Genomic DNA, 26,096 nt, shown 5'->3' on the forward strand with positions numbered 1-26,096 from the left:
GGAGGGCAGTGCTGTGTTAGTTGCTATGCTACAAATCTTTGGGAGTTATAGAGATCGATATGTGTCCGCCAGTTTGATCACTTTCATTTGGGAACGTTGTAAACTGGGTGGCGTATGATTTGACTGTACAGTTTCGTCAGGAGCCCCATTCTTTCGGGATACAAGTCTCGCTTGACGGTCAGCTCGTCGCCGAATTCCAGGTACACGTCCTTCCCCTTGAGCTGGCGCGGCCACAACACTGGAGTGTGTTCTGTCACGTTGGGCGTCGGATTGCTGAAAAAGATGAAGCGGAAAGCTGGATAGGGTACTACTTCGGTGGAAATCCAGATAGGAACACTCTCAGCACGTTACTGACTTTTTAGCAGATGATACCTTCACGCTTGAAACATACTTAAAACTACCATACACAAATGAAGGTGTCAGCGTGCTTTTACTCTCGAGTCCAGAAACCAAGCGCGTATCCTAACAATATAATAGGGGCTGGCGGCCGGGACGGGCTGGTGTGTCTGGCTGGCTGGCGGTGAGGCGCAGCCTGCACGGAATTCGACAATCCCTCCCCGGTACAGCGCCAGCGGCACCGGGCGTAAACAATGGCACCCCCTACCCCCTCCTCGCATGGACAATCCCTCCCCGCCTGCCACGGCGCGGAATATCGCGCAACAATGCGTCCCGATTCGGCCCGGCCCGGGGCGCTCGGGGGCATACAGGACATGAGCCCCGTCCCGTTTGAGCCCCGTTGTTCTGAGCCCGGACTTGAGCCCCAGCCTGAGCCCGGGTTGAGCCCCAACTTGAGCCCCGACCCAAGCCCCAATATCCAGAGCCCGGATTGAGCCCCGTTTGGGCCCCATTTGAGCCCGGTTTGAGCCCCGTTAGAGCCCCGTGGCCGAAAATAACTATTTTTAGGGGTTCCGACGAAGGAGGACCCCTATTGCCCGGGGCTCAGAATTCTTCTTCTACGGACCCCCCACGATGGACATTTCGCTCCCGCCATATTAATCCTTTTCATAATACAATAAAAAGTCCAGAAAATCTAAAAAATTTATCGTAGAAATTTTCCGTAAACGACTAAAACATAAATTTGCAACAATCAAGCACCCTTATCCGTTCACATTTTCCAGAAACGTTTCGAAGAAAAAATGTGCCACTCCTCAAAACTAAACTTCCTGCCTCATCAAAGTGACAAAAACTAATCACTGTTCTAAGAAAATGATAAAAACATGAAGAAAAAGTCTCCATGACAACGTCTCACTGCCATCGTACCAACTGTCAAAATTTTAAGTCCCTGATAAAAAGAAATGAAAACGCCGTAAAATTCGAAAATGCCAATGTTCACTCATTGCACACTGACAAGACATTTAAACATCATTCAAATCTGTCATTAGTAAAAGGTTCGCAGCAGAAAAGACAGAATAAATAGATTTTCGGGGGTTGGCAACAATTTTCCCGGCGTCTGCGCCCTTTCGAAAATCGCGAGGCTGAAAAAAACAAGTAGTCGCACATTGAAACTGCCTCTCCATTGTTGCTGAGGTTGGGTTGTTTGGCTTGCTTTTAAAGGCTGCGGTTCTCTCTCAGCCCCAAAATATAAAATTTACTCCCTTCTTCGTATTTCTAACTTCAAATCTTCTTTCATTAACTTACATTATTTCCACAACCGGAACACCGTGCAATGCGTAAGCATTGGAATTTTTGAAGACTTTTTGCATGATTTTTTGCCACGGGGCTCAAATGGGGCTCAAGTGGGACTCAAATGGGGCTCAAACGGGGCTCAGGTCGGGGCTCAATCCGGGCTCTGGATATTGGGGCTTTGGTCGGGGCTCAAGTTGGGGCTCAGGTCGGGTCTCAGACTATCGGGGCTCAAACGGGACGGGGCTCATGTCCTGTATGCCCGCTCGGGCTCGGCGGAGGGCGGTGCAAGCAACAGCTCGGCACGGCTAGTACCAGTACCAACACTGGCCAGCTCGCTCGGGTCTATGTATTTTGTTTCATACACAGTTTTAAATACTATCTTTGGAATGAGCCCGCATACTACCCCGTATAAGAAAACCAAACGAATATCATCTGCTTTCATTAACATTCACACTACAAACCTAACTGTCTACTAAGTACACACTTACAAATGCGTGCTTGCAAGAAACAATCAGCTTGTCATACACATACAACGTCATACACTTTCACATGCGAAATGGTTAATGGCATGCGTTTGTAAGTGTGTACTTGCAAGCATGCATTTGTAAGTGTGTACTTGGCCAAGCATGCGTTTGTAAGTGTGTACTTGCAAGCACGCATTTGTAAGTGTGTACTTAGTAGACAGTTAGGTTTGTAGTGCGTTGAATGAGATTTTTCTCATTAATGACGTATTTGTGTAAGCAACAATAATACTTAGTATTTTCTAAGTAAGTATAACTTTTTTCATTATTATTATTTTTTCAACAAAAAATATATGTCCACAGGGCACTAGGCCCTGATTTGGACTTTTACATGTACAAAAGAAATTTAAGATCAGGATTTTCCTTTGAAAAATTATATACAAAAGTAAATAGTCAGTACATAGATAGTATTTCCTGAGTAGTTCTTTATGAAAGGAAAAGTACGTATTATGGTTGCACGGTGGACGCCGAAAGGGGCTGACTGGGGGTAAAGTGCGCGTTGCCGAATGCGCCCTCCCACTCAGCCTATTTCGGCCCCCACACTGTTATCCAAGTTGCGATACTTTCAACACAAAAACGTGCGATGGTATCCGAAATGTGATTCCCACGAATCATTGCTCCTGAGATGCAATGACTTCTGTATCGATCAAAATTCTGCAATGATCATCGCAGCTTTCTGCAATGAAAATCTGAATTATTGCAAAAAAACTGCGATGATGACAACACAAAATCTGGAATCATTGCAGTTTTTCGCAATGATCATTGCAAAATTCTGCGATACAGTAGCTCATCACACCTTTCAGCAATGTTCATCACAGAAAAGTGCGATGAAAATTGTATTGCGCAGAAAGTGTGGTCTGTATCGCAAGTGAAATAACAGTGCACCACCGCCCTGCACAGCCGCACAACACTCTTTAGTTTCTCCCGCACTGGATTTCCTCCGAAGTACTCTACACTGCAAGAAAAATATCACAACAAACCTTCGATAATTCCTGACATTAAAAAAAAACAGGGGTAGATTGTACTTTAAAGGTACAAAAATTTTTTTTGTACAAAGTACATTGGAACCGGCATGGCAAGTACATTCCAGCCCATGCTTAGCTGTACTACTATCCTCGTTAGGCCTAAATTGAGAGCGTATTAAGAGTCATGTCGAGATATATGTATTTTCGATGTAGATTTTACCCTTAACTGCTAGGAATTAAGTCAAATGATTCGGCGCAATGATGTATACCATTTTAAGGCACAAAAATAAAATATAAACCCAGTTGGAAGATAAGGTTAAGTAAAATTGTTCCCCTCTTTCGCTTGCCGAAGTCAAGTGTCTCACAATGAATTGGCACGTTTTTTTACTCGTTCTTTACACCCTCATTTCAAAATTTAGGTTAATGTGAAGAGAACGAGTATTGTGCTCAAAATCGGTTTTTGTTAGCTACATGATTCAACTCGCTATGCACACAAGGAAAACCATATGTAATGTACTCATTTGAAAGATCAAAGCCTCATCTTTAAATCGTAAATGAAGTATTTTTCATTTCACTATGAAAGCTTTTGAGCAAATGAAGATTGAAAATGTTTATTAAAACTGGCTGGTGTCTAGTAATGAGAGGATATAACACTTCGTTTTTTCGTGATTCATATCGAATTTGCATGTGCCATAGCAAAAATCCACCTCCCTGTGCTTTGTTTAACATTTTTCATTTGAGTATTATCTCTCTTAGCAAACAAACATTTAAAATATCTGCAGTTTTTCAACCTTCCTTTGGACGGCCTTCCGCTAACATCGGCGACCCGTGGCGCCACCACACGGATTTCAAACGAACTACTGTAATGGCGGTAGATTTTGAACGTACTTACATTTCGAGCTAAACAATAATCCAACCACCTGGCCACTTTTGATAACCACTAGACATCCTTCATTCACAAAAAAATGTGTAAAGAACGAGTCATTTATTTAATATCAATTCATTGATATTTCGCACCATTCCTTTAAACTTTTTTTCTTTACTTCTTGTTTTTTTTTGTTTTGTTTTTTTTGTTTTTTTAAACCTTTAAATGTAAAACCTCTTTGTTTCAAAACTTTAGAACTGTAGCCAACTACTGTTTGCCCCGCACATTTCGAGACAAGAAAATAATTACATACGTCACAAGTGCTCGAGCACCCTTCATGGCCACCGATCGGTTGCGACGACCAACTTTCACTTCAATCTTCTTCCCGTTTCTTCGTCACCTACCCATGGTAGCAGAAATTTGTTATAAAAGCAAGCATCCGCTCCATTCCAGTTCTCCAACGTTTGCCAAGGACTTTGAGGTCTCCCAGGGCCCGTGGACGGAACACGTAGCCAATGTCGTCGCCATGACCTGGTACTGATAATAAAGGGCATTGATTTAAGGATTATGCATTTGGGATAAGCGTAGGAAGTATAGGAACTTTGGGACGCCCTCCCCTCATGTGATTTGAACTAGGGATATCCGTAGCACTGAAAACTATTGCCGAACTTTTATTTTTCTGTGGGTGAGTAATGCCTTCCAAGCCAAATTATTGCATTTCTTTTGGAGCGCCAATTTTTGGCGTCCTGATTTGTGGTGCTCTAGGGAATGGAACGCCAAATTTGGGCGCTCTATATGTAACGCCAAAATTTGGCATGGAATCCGGAAACCAGGGATGGGAACGCCAAATTTTGGCCAGCCATAGTGAGCGCCAGTCCAGTGGCGGGGAAACTTGCCACTGGATTTGCGGTGGTAACAAACATTATGTTTTTGTTCGTTTTATTTGAGGAGGGAGGGGGCAAAATGTTGTTATTTCGACGTTGCTGATTGCATGTCTTACCTTTTACGTGGGGCGGCATATTCAAGAAGACAGAAAGCAGGTTGAAGGCGTCCAGCACAAAATGGTAGCGGTACACCGGTACGCGGAGAGCGTGCCACGCTGCGCTGATTTGAATACCGTGCAGCAGAGACTCGTCTCCGAATATCTGTGTCAGACAGAGATTGCCAAATAAGTCGAAATGTCACGTGAAACAGGCCGTGTAAAAGAGTGTGACAAAAATTTTCTCATGTTCGGCAGAATTTTCACAAAGTTTTAGACAATAAACATCATTATGCTGAAGAGCGCCTGCTTCGAAATCTTTGCGATGTTTTATAGTGTCGCCAAAATTTGGCAATAGGAATTTATGAGCTAGTCCCCTAGAGTAGTTAAAAGATCACTGCAAAATTTTGGCGATTCTTTTATTTGCCACCTCTTAGGAGCAGTTGCCAAAATTCGGGGCACTTTTGAAGGCCATAGAACCGCAAGAAAAAAATGTGGAAAAGTCGGCTTTTTTCTCGGCCAATATATTCAGTGATGTCCCACGACTTATATCTGAACGCAGTCGAGCTCCCGGTGCAATACTGCAGAAAGACCAAAAAGCCCCTATCAAAAGTATAGGGGAAAGACACGGAACGCAGGGTTTATACAAAAAAATAGTGAGAATTTCCCTGACTTTTCCCTGATTTCCCTGACGCGAAATTGCAAATTTCCCTGACATTTGAGCGCATCAAAACATTGATTGAGTTGAACTCGAACGGCCGGTGTTTCGCGCTCTCCTCCGCAGTTGTCCAGCAAACAGGTCCAGTGTCGCAGCAAACATATTTTCCCCTGACATTCTGCTGCATTTTGCGAAATTCCCTGACATTTCCCTGATTTCCCTGAACCTATTTTTTTCCCTGACTTTTCCCTGATTTCAAGGTTTTCAAGGTTTGTATAAACCCTGGAACGTTACAGAAAACAGCGGGATACGGAACGTTACATTTTCATTCAAACAGGCCTAGTAACTCTCTTGCTATGAATAAAATACGCCATTTGGTGTGAGCACCTCTTTTAAGATTCCTCAACACGTCCCGAAAGAACCATGTCTCTGTTTGGTCTATAACTTGCCCGGGGAACAGAAAAGCATTTTAAAATCATGGTCGGACACTACCGAAACATAACCTATAAAACAAGATTCTGAGCTTTCTATTAACTTCTACGAGTTCCCGTTTGCACCATTCGACGGCAAAAATGCTACAGATTAATCTGACGACAAGGCCGAGAACTATCAGTGGAGTGCAACGCGAGAAACCGTGATAATTCACATGTAACGTTCCGCAAAGTCAACCACGGAGGACATTTTGCGTTTACAGATTGCACCCAAATCGAGCTCGTAAACACGAGTTCAGTAACATGTATCTGATAGATAAAATAATAAAGTTTCCGAATATCTTCTCAGAATCGTTCTACGTTCCATATTAGCTGAAATATAAGCATCGAAACTTGAATTTATGGACGGGGGACATACCGGAACGTTACAAAATGACCCTTTGGAGCACTTTATCGACATCTTCTGAATTGAAAAAGTGGTGACTTAAGATGGATAAGAGTGGGCGACGTTGAGCCCAACACAACGCACCAAACCGCATCTCAATACGTTGAAAAATAACGATTATAGAGCCAAAAGACACGAAAGATACCCTTATTTTGGCAACTGCTCTTAGATGGTCAATTTATTGTGTGTATTGTGCTTTTTTTGGCGGGTTGTCCTTAGTGGGAGATGCACACTATCTCGAAAGAAAGCCACTGAAAGTATCGTCTTTCGGATTGGGGTTTACTACTGACTCACGTCCACAACCGCGGCCAGCGTCTCATTGTTGATGGGCCGCCCCTGCGTGTACACGTCTCGGATTTGCTGGCCCACTCGACGTCGTTCCGCCTCGTCCAGGACGTTGACCAACGGGCAGGGCACCAGGATCCCCGGGTCCCGTTGCATAGCGTCCACTCCCGATTCCGTGTTCACTGACAAGGACACACAGTTATGGCGGGAACATACTGAAACCAGCTGAAAACTTACACTGCATACTTAGTCCACAATAGTGCGGTACAAAGCTGGTTGTCAATCTGTTCGGTTTTCACCGTACCTCAATCGGCACGATAAAGGGGGTACAGAGCACGGTTTTCTGATACATGTAATCTTATGGGGTGCACGGTTTTTGGGTCCTAAGGTTTGTGAACCAAGATTTCTGTGAAAAGTACGGTTTTTCTCAACAGTGTGACAGCATGGTGACAGGATCAAGCTTAAAAATGAAGATCTCCTTGTTGAAAGTGCGACATAAAATAAGCAAGTTAAACGAGTAATATACTGAAAATAACCGAAGACAGTCTTTTGCTGTTGCTTCGGAATCAATTTGTTGGACGTTATTCAGATTACCCATGCCCAGATTTCCCAGGGCATACCAAGAGGGGCATCTTCAGTCAAGAATGGCGTTAAACGGAGGCGAGGGAGTGAAGCAGCTGCACCCGTAAAATAACCATTTGTTGTACCAACGAAAATGTATGTTGATTTTGGGGCATTTTGGGAAATCTAGCCGCCTTTCTCAACATCCAGTGCCAAGATTTTAAGAAAAGTAACTTGAAAAGTCTGCCCTTCTCGCCCTGCCCCATCCCACGACGGGCGCCGTGTCAGATATTGAAACATACATTTCGCGAAGATAATATTATATGGGGAAATATATGCATTATATATTAACGGGCAACAAGATATACCCCCATATACAAACCACGTATAGCGCAAGATAATTTGCAATATATTGCACTGTGGCAAAAAGGTAAGGGAGTATGGGGCGATTTGTAACAGATTTCGGAATTCTCTATACAAAATAAAGAACATTCTGCATATCGGTGTCAAACTTGTGCCAGTTGAGCAGTCTGGCCCTTCATTTAGACTGTGCAGCTCCATTGGATCAATCTGGAGTCCGTAATCTTTGAAATCTAAGACGTTTTCCAAACCCTTGCATGCTGTTACGAATCGCCCCAGCATGGGGTGATTTGTAACAGCCATGGGGCTTTTCATAACATCCTACACATTAAATGAAACATCGTCGGGAATGATATCTCCTCCACCAGTTGTTCTTTGGGTGTCCTGCAGACGTCTAAAAATCTACATTGCAAGCTGCCGTTGACCGCCTCAGCATTAACTGATCGGCTATGTCAATCCTAACCTCACTTTTTTCAATTTTAGATGAAAGAATAGAATAACTCGCTTTAAAATGCATTTCGAGCTGTGTAAATGAATTGGAATAAGGCAGCAGATGATTCGAGAAATAATTCAAGCATTTAATTGCAAAAACTACTTAAATTCTTGTTTTTTATACATGTCTGTTACGAATCACCCCAAATGCCTGTTACGCAAGAAATACGTCCCTAACTATCACTGGACAAAGTAAAAGCAACTTATGCCACGTTGTTACATTGTAAAGGGGTCACGCTTCAAGGCCCCAACGGTACTTCGATGGTGATTCATACCTGGAGAGCCTCAGACAGAAACTTCCTAGAACTCAAAATAAAAGATTTTTCCTGTTTGCCGAAATTTCGGTGTACCCTATATTTCAGACGCCCTCCAAAACTATACCTGAGCACCGATCACATCCGCTTCGATTGTTCAAGGACCCTGTACTTCAAGCGAAAGAGGGGCCATACTCAGATTTTCCTCTGCTCCCTCCACTTAAATTAATAAACGCATTTGTTACGAATCGCCCCTGTTACAAATCGCCCCATACTCCCTTACGGAAAATACTGTTCATTTTTTTGCCAGGATTCTCCGTAGCCCTCTTATCAATATTCTCCCTAGGCTCCCTAGGGCCGTACAGTATTCTCTGTAAGTCCGCACAATCTTCTCCGTAGGACCTGGACGACTGTATAGTCCTACGGAGATCACTGTAAGGTCCTGCGGAGAATACTGTGCGGTCCTACGGAAAATACTGTAAGAGCCTACGGAGAATACTGACAAGGGGGCTACGGAGAATCACCACAAGCTGTTCACAGGATTTTCCGTAGCTTTTTGCCACAGCGTGAGCAAGATACAATTATAATGACAATGCATGAAACATATATGGAGTCATATATTGACACATATTTTCCATTTATTTGTTCCATAGATAGTACACCTAACAACCGTTTCTTTTGCTATCCCAAAATCAACCTACATTTTCGCTGCTCAAATTTATTTGTCAGTATTACGTAGAAAAAGCTGAAGTAAAGGACCTGGTCCAAAATTTTTTTAGCTCGTCAAAAGCTTTTCTGAGCGAAAAGAATCAATCCGGACCACTGAGCCCCACTGCACCATACCTCATTTAGAGTCGATTGGTTTCTGTCCGCTGCATGCCAAACTTACACATGAAGAAAAGTGTGCCTTCGCGAAAATTACTGCCGATGATCATGGGCACCTTGTTGTACCGGCCGGCCACGAGGAGGTCGTTGGGATCCTCGGAGAAGAAAGCGGGTTCCCCTCCGTTCACTGGCTCAACCACGGCGCGGCAAGGCAGGTTCGGTACCAGCTGCTGCCAGTCCTGCGAAAACACATTCAAGGTCATTGTCAAACGGGAAAAACTTACCATTTACGCTGACAGGGGAACTTTTTTTCAGTTCTGCAGAACTCTATGCATGCCCACACTGAAAAACCAAGCGTGATCTAGACTGCACCAACTGGTGTGATCAAATGGGTGCCATTTTGACCACATCAGTTGGTGCGGTCTAGACCGCACCAAACGTGGCCAAACGTGGTCTAGACCACACCAACTGATGTGGTCAAAATGGTACCCATCTGACCACACCAGTGGTGCGGTCTGGACCACGTTTGGTTTTTCAGTGCATGTATGCAGTTATTGCCGAGTACATGCTACATATACAATTGGTTCTGACTAAATACCCTATTGATTAGATGTGCCCGCGAGAAGATAGGTGAAGGGGTCAAACGTCTCTCTGTGGCTATTTATTTCTCAAGGTCAACGAAAGACGATGCGAATTTATCAAATGCACGGGACACACGAGTGATCATCTGACAGAACAACGTATCTTTATAGGGAATCCCATCGTAGATGCGCTGTTATGTACGAATGCCACACACTTAAGGTTGTCTGTATCCCCAAGTTTCCTGTTACTTAGGTCGTATTGCAATCCAGCCAACTAAAACTTACTTGGTCTGTGCCCACCTCTAGCCAGGTGGCGGTCAATATCAATCCTGGAATCGTCCGGAGAAAGTTGACCATGGCAGACGGGCTGCCACTGGGGCCACCATAAAACTTGGTGACACGTCGCACGAGGTCGTAACCCTTGCTTTGGTACACTCCCGACTGGACCGCACTGCTTGATAGTATAGCACCGTGGAAGAGTCCTGAAAGGGATCATAGGGAATGAGGCATCTCGCGTTGTTTTCAGGGACTTCGCGATGGAATTGCTCAGCTTCTACAGGCAAACAACTTCGAAAACTATTGTACAGTTTAAGTACCAGGGACTTTTAATCTACAACAAAAGGGCATTATAACGTTATCCTAAGCGTTTAAGGCCTTACATATAAGTTAGATTAGATGAGCTTGACCATCTTAACCGTTAAACATTTTTTTTTTTTAAGATTTTGTGCTTTGGGTAATTACATTCATATTTTGTTACTATAAATACTTTTTTGAACTGGTAGCCCTTCACTGCAAATTGGATGGAAAGACTTGTGTCAGACCACGGCCTTTAGGCCGTTTGTCCGGCGCATTACGGCCTTTTGGTGGCGGTCTTGGCGAGTTTTTATGTCTACTAGGGTGGGCCGTAAAACACGATTTTTCGATATCGCAAACGTAATAGCGCGCCAAAGTTACTTCATGGCAATTCAAACTCAACGCGATCTGGGCCAGGTCTGTAACTTGAAGCTTGACCCTCGCGCATCGACGTTGAAAATTCGAAAATTTGACTTTTACGGGTTTTTCTAAAAATAGCCATAGAAACTGAACCTGATGTCCAAATGATGTTTCCGAGACGGAAATGGAAACGTCTGATCATGCTTTATCAGTTTAAGACCACCGGGACCCTCTACGAGCAGTAGAGGACTGATAGGAAAAAATTACAAAATTACAATTTTTTTCCGTTTTTTACAAAATGGAAAAATTGCCTTCAGGGTTTGATACGGCCATCCTGACGTCACCGTACCCGAGCCATACCCCGAATCATCTTCTCTAAGGACCCCTTCCCCGTTTTCAGCGCACGGGGTACCCCGGGATCCGGTCACACGTTAGGATATGGACGCCAAAAACACATGTTTTACTAAAAATGCAAATTATCGGTACTCAGGGCACTGTAGGGCCTTCGTCTCGTCCGTATGAACTGTAGTGAATCAAAATCGATTACTAGATGGTGTCTTTGCGTCACAGGCACCTACCAGTATATTGATAATCGGATGGAGAGACCTTTAGAACGCTATTTCCATTGAAGGTTCGGTTAAATCCGTTTTCCAAACATTCGGTTTCCACTGTACTGCTCTTGGCTCGCCCGGAAAATCCGAGACGACTCACCCCTCACCACGAGAAGGTTCAGCACGTCGAGATTCACCACCACCTTACCCACCCAACCACTGGTGGGGCTACGACACTTTTAAAAGGCCGTACATTTCAAGGAAAAAGGTCCGGCTAGACCGTACCACACGATGTACAGAACAGCTGTACCCAAAAACCGTGCTTCCCATGAGATCCTATGTCATGAAAAACCCGTACTCCGTACCCCAAAAGCCGTACTGGCTGAGGTATGGTGGTACCAGGCAAATGTTCTACCAGACTGTGCCTGTATTTTTCCCGTGGATTTCTCCTACAGCGCATGTATAAGTTGACACCTTGATACTGTACGCAGGAGAATGGAGCAAAACGCGAAGGTACAGTACGCCAGAACGAAGGTAAATGTTTACCTGTAAGAAGGCATCACTTCCAAAATTGGTCAACTGGCGTTACATGTCCCTGCGGCTGTCGCAGGCACACTCTCATTCCAGGAACGTGACATCACGTTGAAACGAACGTGACAACATGTCACGTTCGTTTGAGCATTGTGTCACATTCGTTAGAGTGTGAATTGTCCAAAAAACAGCTTGTTCACATTCAAACGAACGTGACACAATGCTCAAACGAACGTGACATTTTGTCACGTTCGTTTCAACGTGATGTCACGTTCCTAGAATGAGAGTGCAGTCGCTCAAATTTTAACGGTATTGAGAAACTACCATAACGAAGACAAACGAAACAGGGGCCTGTCTACGGGGGGCTCAGCTCTACAGCGCACTAAGCGTAAGTATGTTCCCTGGGCCGTTGCAAACGGACATAACGGTGAGAAAGGAAATGAGAATCTACACGATGGATAAGAATAACCCGTATAAACGTGCAACCACCTTCTGTCGTTAATCCAGACGAGCCATTTACGACCTGAAATACGTTTTAAGTCCAGATTAACGAGATTTACAGTGCAAATAGCGTGCTAAAGGTCTCTTCGTCCGATTGTCTATATACTGGTGGGTTCCTGCGACGAAAAGACACCATCTAGCAATCGATTTTAAGTCACTACTGTTCATACGGACAAGACGAGTGCCCTACTGTGCCCTGAGTATCGATAATTTACAATTTTAGTAAAACATGTATTTTTGGCGTCCAAATCCCAACGTGTGAACGGATCACGGGGTACCTTGTGCGCTGAAAACGGGGAAGGGGTCCTTAGAGAAGATGATTCGGGGTATGGTTCGGGTACGGTGACGTCAGGATGGCCGTATCAAACCCTGAAGGCAATTTTTGCGTTTTATAAAAAACGGAAAAAAATTGTAATTTTGTAATTTTTTCCCATCAGTCCCCTACTGCTCGTAGAGGGTCCCGGTGGTCTTAAACTGATAAAGCATAATCAGACGTTTCCATTTCCGTCTTGGAAACATCATTTGGACATCAGGTTCAGTTTCTATGGCTATTTTTAGAAAAACCCGTAAAAGTCAAATTTTCGAATTTTCAACGTCGATGCGCGAGGGTCAAGCTTCAAGTTACAGACCTGGCCCAGATCGCGTTGAGTTTGAATTGCCATGAAGTAACTTTGGCGCGCTATTACGTTTGCGATATCGAAAAATCGTGTTTTACGGCCCACCCTAATGTCTACCCTCTGTCTGTGTAAGTGTTATACTTACAATTTTAACGCTGACTTTATGCAGAAGCCCTTGGAAGACTTGGAAGAGACAAACTTTGCACTGAAGAGCGGCAGAAAAGCCTGGTTCTGGTACTACACGCGGAGCCAGGCAAAAAGTTGCACCTTGACCCGTAATGAGGAAACGTGTGCCATGCGGCATGGCACGATTTGAACCTGTCTCTGGATCGACCCCTGGAGGTTTCTCATCTTACCAGCAGACAGTGGTGACAGGATGTGGTAGTGCACGCTCGCTGCGCCGGCAGACTCGCCGTAAATAGTGACTCTTGACGGGTCACCGCCGAAGGTGCGTATGTTGTCCCTCACCCATCGGAGAGCTTGCACCTGGTCCTTGAGGCCTGCGTTGCCCGGAGCATCTGATGTATTGCTGCTGAGAAATCCTAGGGCAGACGAACGAGTACACTGTGAATATTTTGATCGTCACGTGATGACAATTTCAAGGCCACGCCCATGCAATATGTTGAAGAGCACTGATGCCATTTGAAAATGACGGAAATGTCATCCATGATTTGGTCAGAAAGTGACAGCTAATTTTTACAGTAAAATGATTCAGCGACGGGAGGACCACTACGGTAGCCCACGAAAGACATATTTTTATTCTGGAAAATCGATGAGCAACGTTGTAAGAGGACTAAAAAAAGAAGACAAAAACATTATGCATGGAGCGAACTTTTTCAGGCCACGTTGTAAGAGGACTAAAAAAAGAAGACAAAAACATTATGCATGGAGCCAACTTTTTCAGGCCAAAGTCAACCTTTTAATACATCAAGTTTAGAAGTGCAGTTTTGAGGATGTTGCCTGATAGCGTTTTCAAACCTCCGGCTCAAATATCTTCCGGAACGCTACTGGGAACCGCGATAGGGTACGTTGCTCAGCTGCCAGGGACTTTTCAACAAAATCGTGCATTTTGACGTTTGTAGGCAACTTTCATTATGTTTTCGAATATCGATTAGATTTCTTGGGGCTGCAGTCAGTAGGCCCTGGTTCAATAGGCTTTTGGAGAAGATTTGGTCAGTTTGGTTTCCCAAATGGCACAAGCAGGAAACGCGGAATTTTATAGTAGATTATTTATGGTTTTAATGTACAACTTAGTTTTAATGCAGCACATAATTATGACATAGAACTTAGTTTTAATGCCGCACTGTAGAACTCAGTTACTCTGCAAACTCAACAGTGTACTCAGTACACTCTCTTTAGAGTGTACTCATGAGTACTCTATCTTTAGCGTGTACTCATGAGTACACTCTCTTCAGCGTGTACTCACAAGTACACTCCCACGAACGTGTACTCAGCTGCATGAATTGTGCCGACTTAAGCACACTCTCGTTAGAGTGTACTCAGGTAAGCACACTTTCGTTAGAGTGTACTCAGCTAAGCACACTTTCGTTAGAGTGTACTCAGCTGAGCACACTCTCACAGGAGTGTGCTTATGAGTACACTCCAAATAGAGTGTACTGAGCACTCTGTACAGTTTGCAGAGTACTTTATCTTATTCTAGAACTTAAGGTGAGGTGTGGGTGAAAATTTGCACCAAAATTGATGAAAATGTTAAATTTAATCCACTTGTTATTTTAATGTAAAATATTTCTCTGTTACCGACAGCATGTTCTAAAGGCCTGTGTTATGATCCCCTAAGTGAGTGGTTCATCTAACATGGACTGATGTATGCATGCCTCTTTTCTGGTCACCCAACTCTTATGAGAAGTGTCGAAGAAATTTTTGTTCTACTCCGTGAACTAGCCACGCATACAGTTTTGTTTTATAATGACCATACTTCTTGGAGTGGTTCTTTGTGGTCCATATGACAATGTAACAGATAGTCAGGGCTGTAAGCGGTTGAACCTTGCACTTTCTGACCCCGGTCTGGCGCTTTGCACGGGTGTTCTAGAGACCCAAAATAACGATTTGAGAGTTGGAGGCACCCTGGGGAACGCTGCAGGGACCGGTGGGAAGCAAAAATCTACCTTTTGTAGGAAAAAATCCTATTTAACGCCTAAAAATCAGCCGAAATAGCCGCTGCATGCGTACATCTTGTCAAATGTGGACCTGTTTCTGTCTTCTTGGCTTTACAAATTTTGCTTCAACATGGACCTTCACTTACCAAGACGTAGAAGAGTGTCATATTGTCCTTGGGGAAATATCTTTCAGAATTGTGTACACCAATTAGCGTGAATGTCTGAGGTTGCTCGAGTTCCAAGTCATTTCTTTTGATGAATGTTAGAGTTGTTGCTTGTTTTCTCGGGCCGTTCCCTTATCGGAACTGACACAGTTGACTCAAAACGCATCCTAAGAGAAGGATCATAATTGTTTGCTCTGCGCGAGAAATATTGTAATGTAAGCTCTGAGGGTAGGTAACTGAAGAGAAGACGTAGATGTTAACTGATTAAATGATGCAAAGACAGATCCGATAGACTAGGGGTGTGCGGAGAAATTCTCTACAAATCGAAAAGCGTACATTGAATGCTGTCGCTGCAGCATCCTGCAAGCGCGCTCTAGCTAGCGCATGCCTGTCAAGCATGCACCAACCAAGTGCATACCTGCCATACCTTCCTGGAGCTGACAAGTCTTTATCCCTCATGCACTAGATGTATGCTCAGTTAGTGTGACATGGCAGGTATGCACTTGCTCGTGCGTGCTTGCAGTCATGCTCCAGCTAGAGCATACAATGTACGCATGTCGTTTTGAAGAGATACACACTTCTATGGGAAAGCGCTTGGAAAAGCATAGAGTACTTGCATCGGCGCTCTTGAAGAAAACGCTTTGAACCACGCGCCTCCCGAGATCCGTACTTGTCTTCGTCAACTATGGAAGTGTCCTTGTAACGGCACACACACCGGTGTACCAAGCAAACATTTTACCATTTGCACATTCTGTTGAACGGTTTGGCAAAAACAAACCCCACTTCCTAAATCCATTTACATGGCACTTTTCATGCACCCATTTAATTTAGTCCAACCCATTCTTACGGGTGCAACCCGTTACCCATGTAATGGGTGTCTGAAAAGTACTCATTTGTATGGATTGCACCCATAAGGGTCTAAACCATACAAAGTGTCCAAACTCGGACAAGGCTTGTCATTATTTCTTTTTCAAGAAGGTTTGTCAACCGTGATGGTCGTCACAAACGTAACTTTCGGCGCTTAACCAATGGTGGTGGCCTTGCAGTAGTTTACAAGTACCCCTAAATGGTCGGTGGGTAGCGGGTTTGCCTACTTTGCATCACACTTTTGCCTAACCTAGCAGGCGTTTCTTAAGCGAACCCAAAGAGCTGGGTCTCAATGGGTCCTAACGCATCCAGGATTAAATGGATCAGAACCCATGGTCGAATGTGTTTTGTCTGCTATGGAATGAAAAAACAAAAAAAAACAAAAAAACAACTGTACTTACAAGCTGTCAAGCAAAATAAAAAACTGCATTATTTCTCGGGCCTCGTCAATTTGGCACTGCCAATCCACGTGTGAGACAGTCTCACACTTGTAGGTGTGGGACATTTTGTCTCACGCTTACAAGTGTGAGCCACGTTCTCTCACGCTTGCAAGTGTGAGCAACGTTTGTCTCACGCCTGCAAGTGTGGGACAACGAAGTCGCACACTTCCAAGTGTGGGACACAGCTTGTCCTACACTTGCTGCCTATGCTAGATTTGTGGTTCAATGCCACGGGTCCATCGCCTGCAAGTGTAGGACAAACCGTGTCTCACACTTGCAAGTGTAAGACATCGATGTCTCACACTTTCCAGCGTGAGACAAACGTGGCTCACACATGAAAGCGTGAGAAAAATGTCTCACACCTATAGTCTCACACTTGGATTGGCCGTGTGCAAAGCCGTGTGCCATCCTTCAGAAGAGTAAAAGATTTTTACTGTTTTCTCCACCTTCGACAGTACGCACTTGTAGTTTCTGAACCAGAAGAGTGCCGTTACAAACGGTGTCAAAAGGATTTCATAAAAAAGTGGCAACAGACATGGGCGTCTTTCATCAAAGTAAAATGAAAGAGTCAACCCTTACCACACCAGAAAGGTGATAACAATATTCTCGCGCAGCAAAAACATTATGATACTTCTCTAAGGGTGCGCTTCGTGCCAACAGTGTCAGTTTCGATAAGTGTTCGGCCCCAGAAAACAAGCATCAACCCCAACACACATCAGAACTTTCACGCACCTCAAAGACATTGTAGGTAATTTTGGTGTGCTCATTAGTCAAAGATATTTCCTCAATGACATAATGACACTCTTCTACGTCTTGGTTACTGAAGGTCGATGATGAAGCAGATTTGTAAAGCCAAAGACAGAAAAGGGTCCACATATGACGAGATATACGCATGCAGCGGCGATTTCGGGAATTGTAAGGCGTTTCATACGAATTTGTCCTACAAAAAGTAGATTTTCGCTTCCAGCTGTTCCTGCAGCGTTTCCCAGAGTGCCTCCAACTCTAAAATCGTTATTTTGGGTCTCTAGAACACCCGTGCAAGCGCCAGACCGGGTCAGAAAGTGCAAGGTTGGTTCCAATCTGTCGCTTACAGCCCTGACTAAGAGACATATTTCAAATAGCTATCCACTTTCTTAAACCATTTACCTTAAAGAGGTAAAAAAATAGAGAAAACAACTTATTTTTTCCAATTAAAAAAGTTGTGAAGTATGCTCAGTCAAAACAAAAAAATTAAATTCAAATATCTCTCTGTTACATTGAAGTATAGGGGTTTAGGTAACTGCAAAACAAATTTCAGATCATTCCGTCAAAAAACTTTGGATGGCTGATTTTTTTCTCCTACGTAAACGCTTAATCACTGTGGCAAAAAGCTACGGAAAATCCTGTAAACAGCTTGTGGTAATTCTCCGTAGCCCCCTTGTCAGTATTCTGCGTAGGCTCTTACAGTATTTTCCGTAGGACCTTACAGTGATCTCCGTAGGACTATACAGTCGTCCAGGTCCTACGGAGAAGACTGTGCGGACTTACAGAGAATACTGTTCGGCCCTACGGAGAATATTGATAAGAGGGCTACGGAGAATCCTGGCAAAAAAGTTAACAGTATTTTCCGTACCTTTTTGCCACAGTGATTTCAATGAAAAAAGTCTACTGTGGCTAAACGGGTGGGTAGATTTGGATGAAATTTGGTGTGTAATAGTTTCCTACCTAGTACTTAAACGCCCTACAGTTTTGACCACCATAGCAAATTGGTATAGAAGTTTCCATTTTCACCCACATCTCCCCTTAAGGGGGGACATCACTCCGAAAATAGTGCTTTTGTAAAATCGTCATAAAAACCAAACGGAAAGAGAAAAATTGTTCATATTTTAACAGACGAAGTATAAAACAACACTAAGTCAATCCGCCAGGGCAGTACAGCGCTTTCGTTGAAAACCCATTTTTGAGTGTGAGGTTAGATCATTTCGCACGGTTGCAGCGCTGGACGCCAAATGGTTTGACCTAGAACAACGTAATTTGGTGACAGCCTTCGTGAGATGTCTGGCTATGGTGGGTACCTCAATCACATTTAAAAAATCATTTTAAGTTGTATTTGTTTTATGCCAAAAAAAAATTGTTCAAATAACAAAAATTGACCAATGCAAATTATTTTGGTACTCACCATAGCGGCATGTCGTAGGAGCTTCCATGCTTAATCTCCCCACTGTAGCTAAAAAACTGCGCCCTAGAGCCCTGCAACCGTTTGCAATTTCATGTTCCGAGAAAAACGCGATCAAAGTTGGGGAAACTGGGCTTTTCCCCTATGCATATTTGCGGCCCACAGCCTCCCAAAACTGCAATTTTTTGAATTTCGGAATGCGGTTTTCGCCATTCGACGCAGAAAAGAATGGTCTATAGTATAAACAAATAAAAAAAGGAGCGATTTTTTATCATTTTGGAGTGATGTCCCATCTTAACTCAAAACGTGGGTGTGGCATGAAACCGAACCGGAACGATGCCATTCTGCCGAGGGGTGAATCACTGGTGTACTCATGTGTACAAATTAGTCCGTACTCAGTGTACTCACAAGTTTAAAAGGGGCGAAAATCTCCAGTTTGTCGACCGATTTGCCGTTGAGTGCCGTTTAAAACGCTAAATAAAGCCTTAAAACGTTCACAAATGTGAAATTTATGAGTAAAATATGGTGTACTCACCTGTACTCATGTACTCATGTGTACACCAGAACGCCGAGTGATTCACCCGTCGCATTCTGCACTTGATTGCTACAATGTATATATACTCTTCGGTCAAAAGATGTCATCAGCTTACCAAAGATTCCCAGACGATAGTTTGGAACCACTACCACTAGGCCGCGGTCCATTAGGAAGTCGGGCCCGTACATCAGGCTAGTGCCACTGCCAAATACGAGCGCACCGCCGTGGAAGAAGACGAGGACGGGCAGCAAGGACTTGGCCGGCAGGTTGACCTATGTACACCGGAGACCGCGCACCACACCGTCATAACTTCGCAGTGTTTTGCATGAACCGGTTACCTATGAAGCCAAGGGTCTACGGGCTGGGCCCTTGAGGAGGCGCTTCTAGCTGATGAACCAATTCCAATGCGCCCGATGGACGCCCACCACTCCAGAAACTGAAGAGAGTGCATGCTAGGCCTGCGAAGAGTTGGTTTGGGGATTACGTTGATTCGAATCACTTTAGAGACGTTGATATGGACCTAAACGTGCTCTAGAAACTCAGGGACTCCCTCAGGGAGTGAACCACACAGCACACCTTCATACTGGGAGCTAGCGCAAGCACGCTCTTCCCACACAGTAAATTCTTATGCACTCGTGTGAATTTTGTCAGAATGTCAGAAACAAGTCTAAAAATCCCAATAAAAATTCACGCACCTCTCACTGTTAAAAAAAATTACTGAAAATTCATAATTTTTTGTAAGAAGTCGATTTACTTACATTCAGTCTGAATTTTCATACAAAAACTTTCATACTTCGCGGTCTGAAAGTTTCAGACGACGTTAGTCTGAATTTTCAGATCAACATGTTGTATGAAAAATGATACCAGTCGGTCTATTTTATCAGACTAAGTTGTAGGAAGAATATGAACACTCTACAAATCAAAGAGTGTACATGGTACGCTCTAACTGGAGCATGCCTGCAAGCACGCTCTAATTAGCGCATGCCTGCCAAGCATGCATTAACTAGTGCATACATGCCAGGTACACGCTAACTGAAGCATACATTTACTGCATAAGGGATAGGGAGTTATCTGCATCAGGAAGCGTGTACATGGCATGTATGCACTAGTTAGTGCATGCTTGGCAGGCATGCGCTAGCTAGAGCGTGCTTGCAGGCATGCTCCAGTTAGAGCGTACCATGTACACTCTTTGATTTGTAGAGCAGTCGCACTAAACAATGCCACTCTGTAGAGTAGAGCTCAATACGGCGAACTTTTGCCATCGGTTTATCGTACACGCTCAGCGGATCGTCTCGGCACAAAAATTAGGTACACGGCAGTAGACTCCTACGTGCAAAGGTAGTGAAGAGGCTAGAGGTGACTGCTGAATTGCGAGGGAGAGCGGCCTTAGCCTAACCACGCGCCGACCCGTGGCCATGCGCGAGAGTGACATTGTATTCTTTGTTATTTAGCTTATACTGCACTTATGAACCTGAATCTTGCTTTGGTGCGCTCATGCCCTTTCAGACAATCACTTGGAATAAGTTTGTAACAAAATATTCGCAATTTAGCCTTCAAGTGGCAATTTTAGCTCCAAAAGATCGTCCATGCGACACTAGCGCCACCCAGCGGATAGAGCAATAAGTGTCCATTTCGGAGCTCTGAAACATTCTCTATGCTTTTACGACACTAAACGTAAATATTATTTGAAATACAACAGTAGTATTGATAAAAGTTCTGAGAAAATCGAAAAATGTACAAAGGGGACGGGGTTTTTTCACTCGTTTTCCGATTTCACAAGTATGAATTTAGTTTTCGGACGACAATGTACAAAACTTGATAACCATCGCTCTAAATATTCAGACTTGCTAGTCTAAATTCAACTTTCAGACAACAGGTCAAACTTTTCAGACAGTTGGTCTTAATATTCGTACCATTTTATGAATTTACGATTCAGACCACCAAGTAAGACGAAATCAGTCTGAATTTTCATATTTTTTTAACAGTGAAGCAGATAATTCATATCAAAGGCCGGGCTGGTAAGCGTCATTTTATTTGCGATGACTTTTGTCCCTAGTGTTTGAGTGTTTTTAGGGGTTCCCAAGAACCCCTATTGTCCGAGGTCCGTGGATTCTTTCCCCCCCCCCCCCTCTCCGATTTTCAAATAAACAACGCTAAACTATTTCAACCATGGAAAAAACGAAAATTCCAATTTATTTCGAAAATTCATCGTGGAAATTTTCCGTAAACTAGAAAAACATAAATTTGCAACAATCGAAAACGAGAACCGTTAATGATATGAAAAAAAGGTTCAAATAAAAAATGTGCCACTCCTCAAAACTAAACCTCCTGGCTCATCAAAGTAACAAGAAATCGTCTGTGTTCTGAGCAAATGGTTAAAACATGAAAAAAAAATCTCCATGGCAACGGCATGGTCCCATCGTGCCACCCGTCAAAATTTAAAGTCGCCGATAAAGAGAAATCAAAACGCCGTGAAATCCGAAAATGCTAATGCTAACGCATTGCACGATGTCCCGACGCTGGAACATCTTAAAGTCTGTCACTAGTAAAAAGTTCGTAACAGAAACGACGCATCAAATTTATTTTCGTGGGTTGGCACCGATTTGCTTGCCGTCTGCGCCCTTTCGAAAATCACGAGGCTGAAAAAACGAGTAGGCGCGCATTGAAACTGCCCCTCCATTGTTGCTGAGGTTGGATTGTTTGGCATGCTTTTAAAGGCTGCGGTTGTCTTGTCATGTTTTCCTCAATTCTGTAGAACAGTTCTTACTCACAACGTAAAAACAGCACGATGGATCGTTTGACAAACTTCATAAACTCAGGAGGACTGATTTCGGAGCGCGGGTGACTTTCGTTTGGCGAACATGAGCACTGTAAGTCGCGAGATGGTGCGAGGTGGTCATGGTGTTAACTGAATCAGGTTTGACCAGAGCTCTTTTCTATTGGTTAGTTTGAATATAGCGCATGCGCACTTAAAAATTTTTGGATTTTCTCATAATTATTGAACAGTTGACACTGGCACGGTCCAATACATGGCTATTTCAAAATAGCCAAATGTGAAAATCACTGGTTTTTTGACAAAGAGGCGTAAGTCCACTGAACCAAATTTTTCAGGACGGCCAAAAAACATACAGTTTTTAGCTCCTAAGATCTATAAATTCCCACACAACACTCAAATTTTTGTGACAAATTCTTTGAGAAAGTGTGCATCTTTTGGTAAAAATCTCATGTGTGTAACTCTTTTGTAACTCCTACAATGTCAGAAAAACCCTTCCAAATGAGGTGTGATTTTTGACAAAGAGGCGTAAGTCCAGGTGGATTTTTGACAAAGAGGCGTAAGTCCAGGTGGTTTTTTGACAAAGAGACGTAAGTCCAGGTGGATTTTTGACAAAGAGGCGTAAGTCCAGGTGGTTTTTTGACAAAGAGGCGTAAGTCCAGGTGGATTTTTGACAAAGAGGCGTAAGTCCATTAGCCATTCTGACAAACAGGCGTAAGTCCATAGGCCATTCTGACAAACAGGCGTAAGTCCACAGACTATCCCGATAAACTAGTTCTGATTTGTAATTAACCACTTACGAATGTCCACAGCTAATGTGGTGAAAATGGCGAATGTCCACTCATGAGGTCACAGAGTGGTTTGCAACATGTCAACACTGTTTTAATCAAATAATAATGACTAATGGTTCCTCTCATCTCAATCCCATCAGGCTAACAATACATATCTCAAAACGGACTCTTAAATATTTGCAAGGGGTATCAGATCTAAAAGACCAGCATTCTTCGTCACCTGAGTCCGATGATGATGGTGAAACCAGAGTCCGATGACGATGGTGAATGTTGCATTCGTCTTCTTAGGCAGCACTTGGCCTAAAAGTCATGGGCCCAACACAGAGTGTGCTACATGGAGGTTATCAGCATGGATGAGTCCAGGTTCTCACCTGCTGCAGAAGATTAATGCGCCAATCACCATCTCCACCGGACTCCGGTGAGGAAGAATGCTGCTCTTTTAAATCTGATTACCCTCGCAAAGATGTAAGAGTCCATTCTGAAATACGTATTGTAAGCCTGATGCGATTGAGATGAGAGGAAACGTTACACTTCAAACCTAACTGTCTACTAAGTACACACTTACAAATGCATGCTTGCAAGTCCACACTTACAAACGCATGCTTCACGCATGGAGTTATACGGCGCCAGGGATGCGTTTGTTAGTGTGTACTTGCAAGCATGCATTTGTAAGTATGTACTTGGCCAAGCATGCGTTTATGTGTACTTGGAAGCTTGCATTTTTAGGTGTGTACTTAGTTGACAGTTAGGTTTGCACTGTAGTCATTATTATTTGATTGGAACAGTGCTCACAAGTTGCAAACCACTCAGTGACCTCATCAGTGGATAGTTGATTGGGATGGTCTGTGGACTTATGCAACGGACTTACGACTTAAGGTCCATGGACTTACACCTGATTGTCAGAAAGCCCTAAGGACTTACGCCTGTTTGTCAGAATGTTCTATGGACGTTCGCCTGTTTGTCAGAATGACCCATGGACTTACGCCTGTTTGTCAAAATGGCCTGTGGACTTACGCCTCTTTGTCAGAATGGCCAATGGACTTACGCCTCTTTGTCAGAATGGCCAATGGACTTACGCCTCTTTGTCAAAAACCCACCTGGACTTACGCCTCTTTGTCAGAATGGCCAATGGACTTACGCCTCTTTGTCAAAAAACCACCTGGACTTACGCCTCTTTGTCAAAAAACCACCTGGACTTACGCCTCTTTGTCAGAAAACGGGTGGACTTACGCCCCTTTGTCAAAAATGGAATGGACTTTGGACACCTTCTGTATCTTCTGAACTAATTGAGATATTTTCATTTTTCAAAAACCAGTAGGCTTGTTCTTTAATTTTAAATTCTTTTCTGAAAAAAAGTGGATTTTGCCAATTTGTGGACTTACGCCCCTTTGTCAAAAAACCAGTGAAATGGGAACACCTTTTACTCTGTTTTAGGCTTTTGGTGAATGAGGTTTACTAGTACAATTTTAAAGAAATAAACGGCAAAAGTCAAAAAAAGATGTATTTCATTTTCCCTGCTTGCATCTTTTATTCTGTTTTCCTTCTCTGCAGCCTGCTCCGTTGGGGACGGACCAACCAGGCTCTCCTGGAAAAGTACCTACAAGACCGCACATCACTGCCTGCTTGACTAGGCGAAGGCTGTTCACACGTCACGCCCACGTATTTCTTGGTGCGAGGGCGGACATTTTTTTCTGCTCGTGACTGGGTTCATGTTGCCTGCATCCTTTTTCTGCCCCTTATAACCTGGCTCCACAAGGGAAAGCGTTTCCGAGGACCACTTTTTCTTCCGTGCTCACGACCGGCACAGGATCAAGCCAGATATGATTTCGTTCTTCAGCAGCAAGATTCAGTTCCTGGAGGTCCGAAATCAAGACAGTTTGCAGAAACTTCTGCTCCACGGAATCCGACCAGGGAAATGCAGTCAAATTTGAAATAAATTAGACTGAAAAGATTATTTTGGACTTGGACCAGAAAATTGGTCGAAGTCTAATGAGCCACTTGCGAATGCGCCAGGGGCCTTCGGTTTAAGGGAATGCCAACAGGAGGCACGCAGGGCACCTCCGACCAGGGAAATGCAGTCAAATTTGCAATAAATTGGACAGAAAATATTATTTTGGACTTGGACCAGAAAATTGGTCGAAGTCTAATAAGCCACTTGCGAATGCGCAAGGGGCCTCCGGTTTTAGGGAACGCCAACAGGAGGCACGCAGGGCACGTCCGACCAGAAATCCACAGTCAAAATTGAGAACGGGCAGAGAGACGGTCGGACAGCATGCAGCCCGTCCCTCCGTCCATTTTGCAGATGTGTTTCGCCCCCTTTTCTTCACTTTTTGCTTTTGTTCCCCCGTTGTTTTGCCTAAGGTCTGAACATTGTCAAAATTTTTTCAACGAAGCGTGTGGGTGGACAGGAAGGCGCGAGGCACTGGAGGGGCTCCAGTTTCATTCTCACGCGGGCAGTGCCGGGGAATGACGGGGTGCAACGCGACCGCGCCGGCGGCCAGCACGCATTCCAAGGGGGAGCAGCGAAGCGATAACACGCGTGAGGGCGTAGTCGCTCGCGAGTCGCTAGTCGGGTCGCACCGCGGCGGTGACCGAGTGAAGCTGTTCACTTTTTCTTTTCAAGTAATTCGTAGATTCTTTTTTTTAATGCAGGGGTTGAGGAAAAGATTTAGAGTTTACGAATTTTTGGCGTGGTTTTGTTGCTAGCGGTGCGCGGTTCTTGGCTGTCGATCCTTACGTAAACCTTGAAATTTTATTTTGCTGATTTTTTTTCTTTTTGTTAGATGAATTGAACCTAAAATCAAGTAGGTTGCGGCCTTTTAATTGTGTTTCGTGGCAGAAATGAAATGCGGCGTCTCGCAGTGTGAAAATCCGTGTTCGAGTCGGAACGAGTCGACCATAGGCTAGGTTAGACTGAACTGCTGTCAAATTGCAAAAGAATTGAATTGAAAACATTTCATTATTGCATTTTACTCGCTTTCATTTTTATGAGTGTTTTTTGTCAGCCATCTGGTTTGGGTTCACAGAGTGTGGGAAAGGGTTTGCCCAAGGATAGGTTAGTCTAAAATGTCACCAAATCGAAAAGAATAGAAAATGAATCGTTTCGTCATTGGATTGGACTTACTTTCATTTTTATTAATTTTTCTGTCCGCCGTCTGGTTTGGGTTCACAGAGTGTGGGAAAGGGTTGGCCCAAGGATACTCTACAAATCAAAGAGTGTACATAGTATGCTCTAACTGGAGCATGCCTGCAAGCACGCTCTAGCTAGCGCAT

The 26,096-nt window shown here is 43.8% G+C and overlaps 1 protein-coding gene across 1 annotated transcript in view; it reads right to left on the reverse strand.

Moving 5' to 3' along the window:
* Positions 1 to 83: 83 nt before the first annotated feature.
* Positions 84 to 26,096, reverse strand: part of LOC117647832 (carboxylesterase 1E-like) — a 41,213-nt gene continuing 15,200 nt past the window's right edge. The window contains exons 6-13 of the mRNA XM_034389804.1: positions 19,375 to 19,531; positions 13,338 to 13,523; positions 10,134 to 10,330; positions 9,332 to 9,506; positions 6,785 to 6,957; positions 4,978 to 5,122; positions 4,382 to 4,514; positions 84 to 273 (exon numbers count right to left, since the gene is read on the reverse strand). Coding sequence (XP_034245695.1) covers positions 84 to 273; positions 4,382 to 4,514; positions 4,978 to 5,122; positions 6,785 to 6,957; positions 9,332 to 9,506; positions 10,134 to 10,330; positions 13,338 to 13,523; positions 19,375 to 19,531 — 1,356 coding nt within the window. The remainder of the gene's footprint in view (positions 274 to 4,381; positions 4,515 to 4,977; positions 5,123 to 6,784; positions 6,958 to 9,331; positions 9,507 to 10,133; positions 10,331 to 13,337; positions 13,524 to 19,374; positions 19,532 to 26,096) is intronic.

Source organism: Thrips palmi, unplaced genomic scaffold (assembly GCF_012932325.1).
Source record: "Thrips palmi isolate BJ-2018 unplaced genomic scaffold, TpBJ-2018v1 HiC_scaffold_3, whole genome shotgun sequence".
NCBI classification, from domain to species: domain Eukaryota; kingdom Metazoa; phylum Arthropoda; class Insecta; order Thysanoptera; family Thripidae; genus Thrips; species Thrips palmi.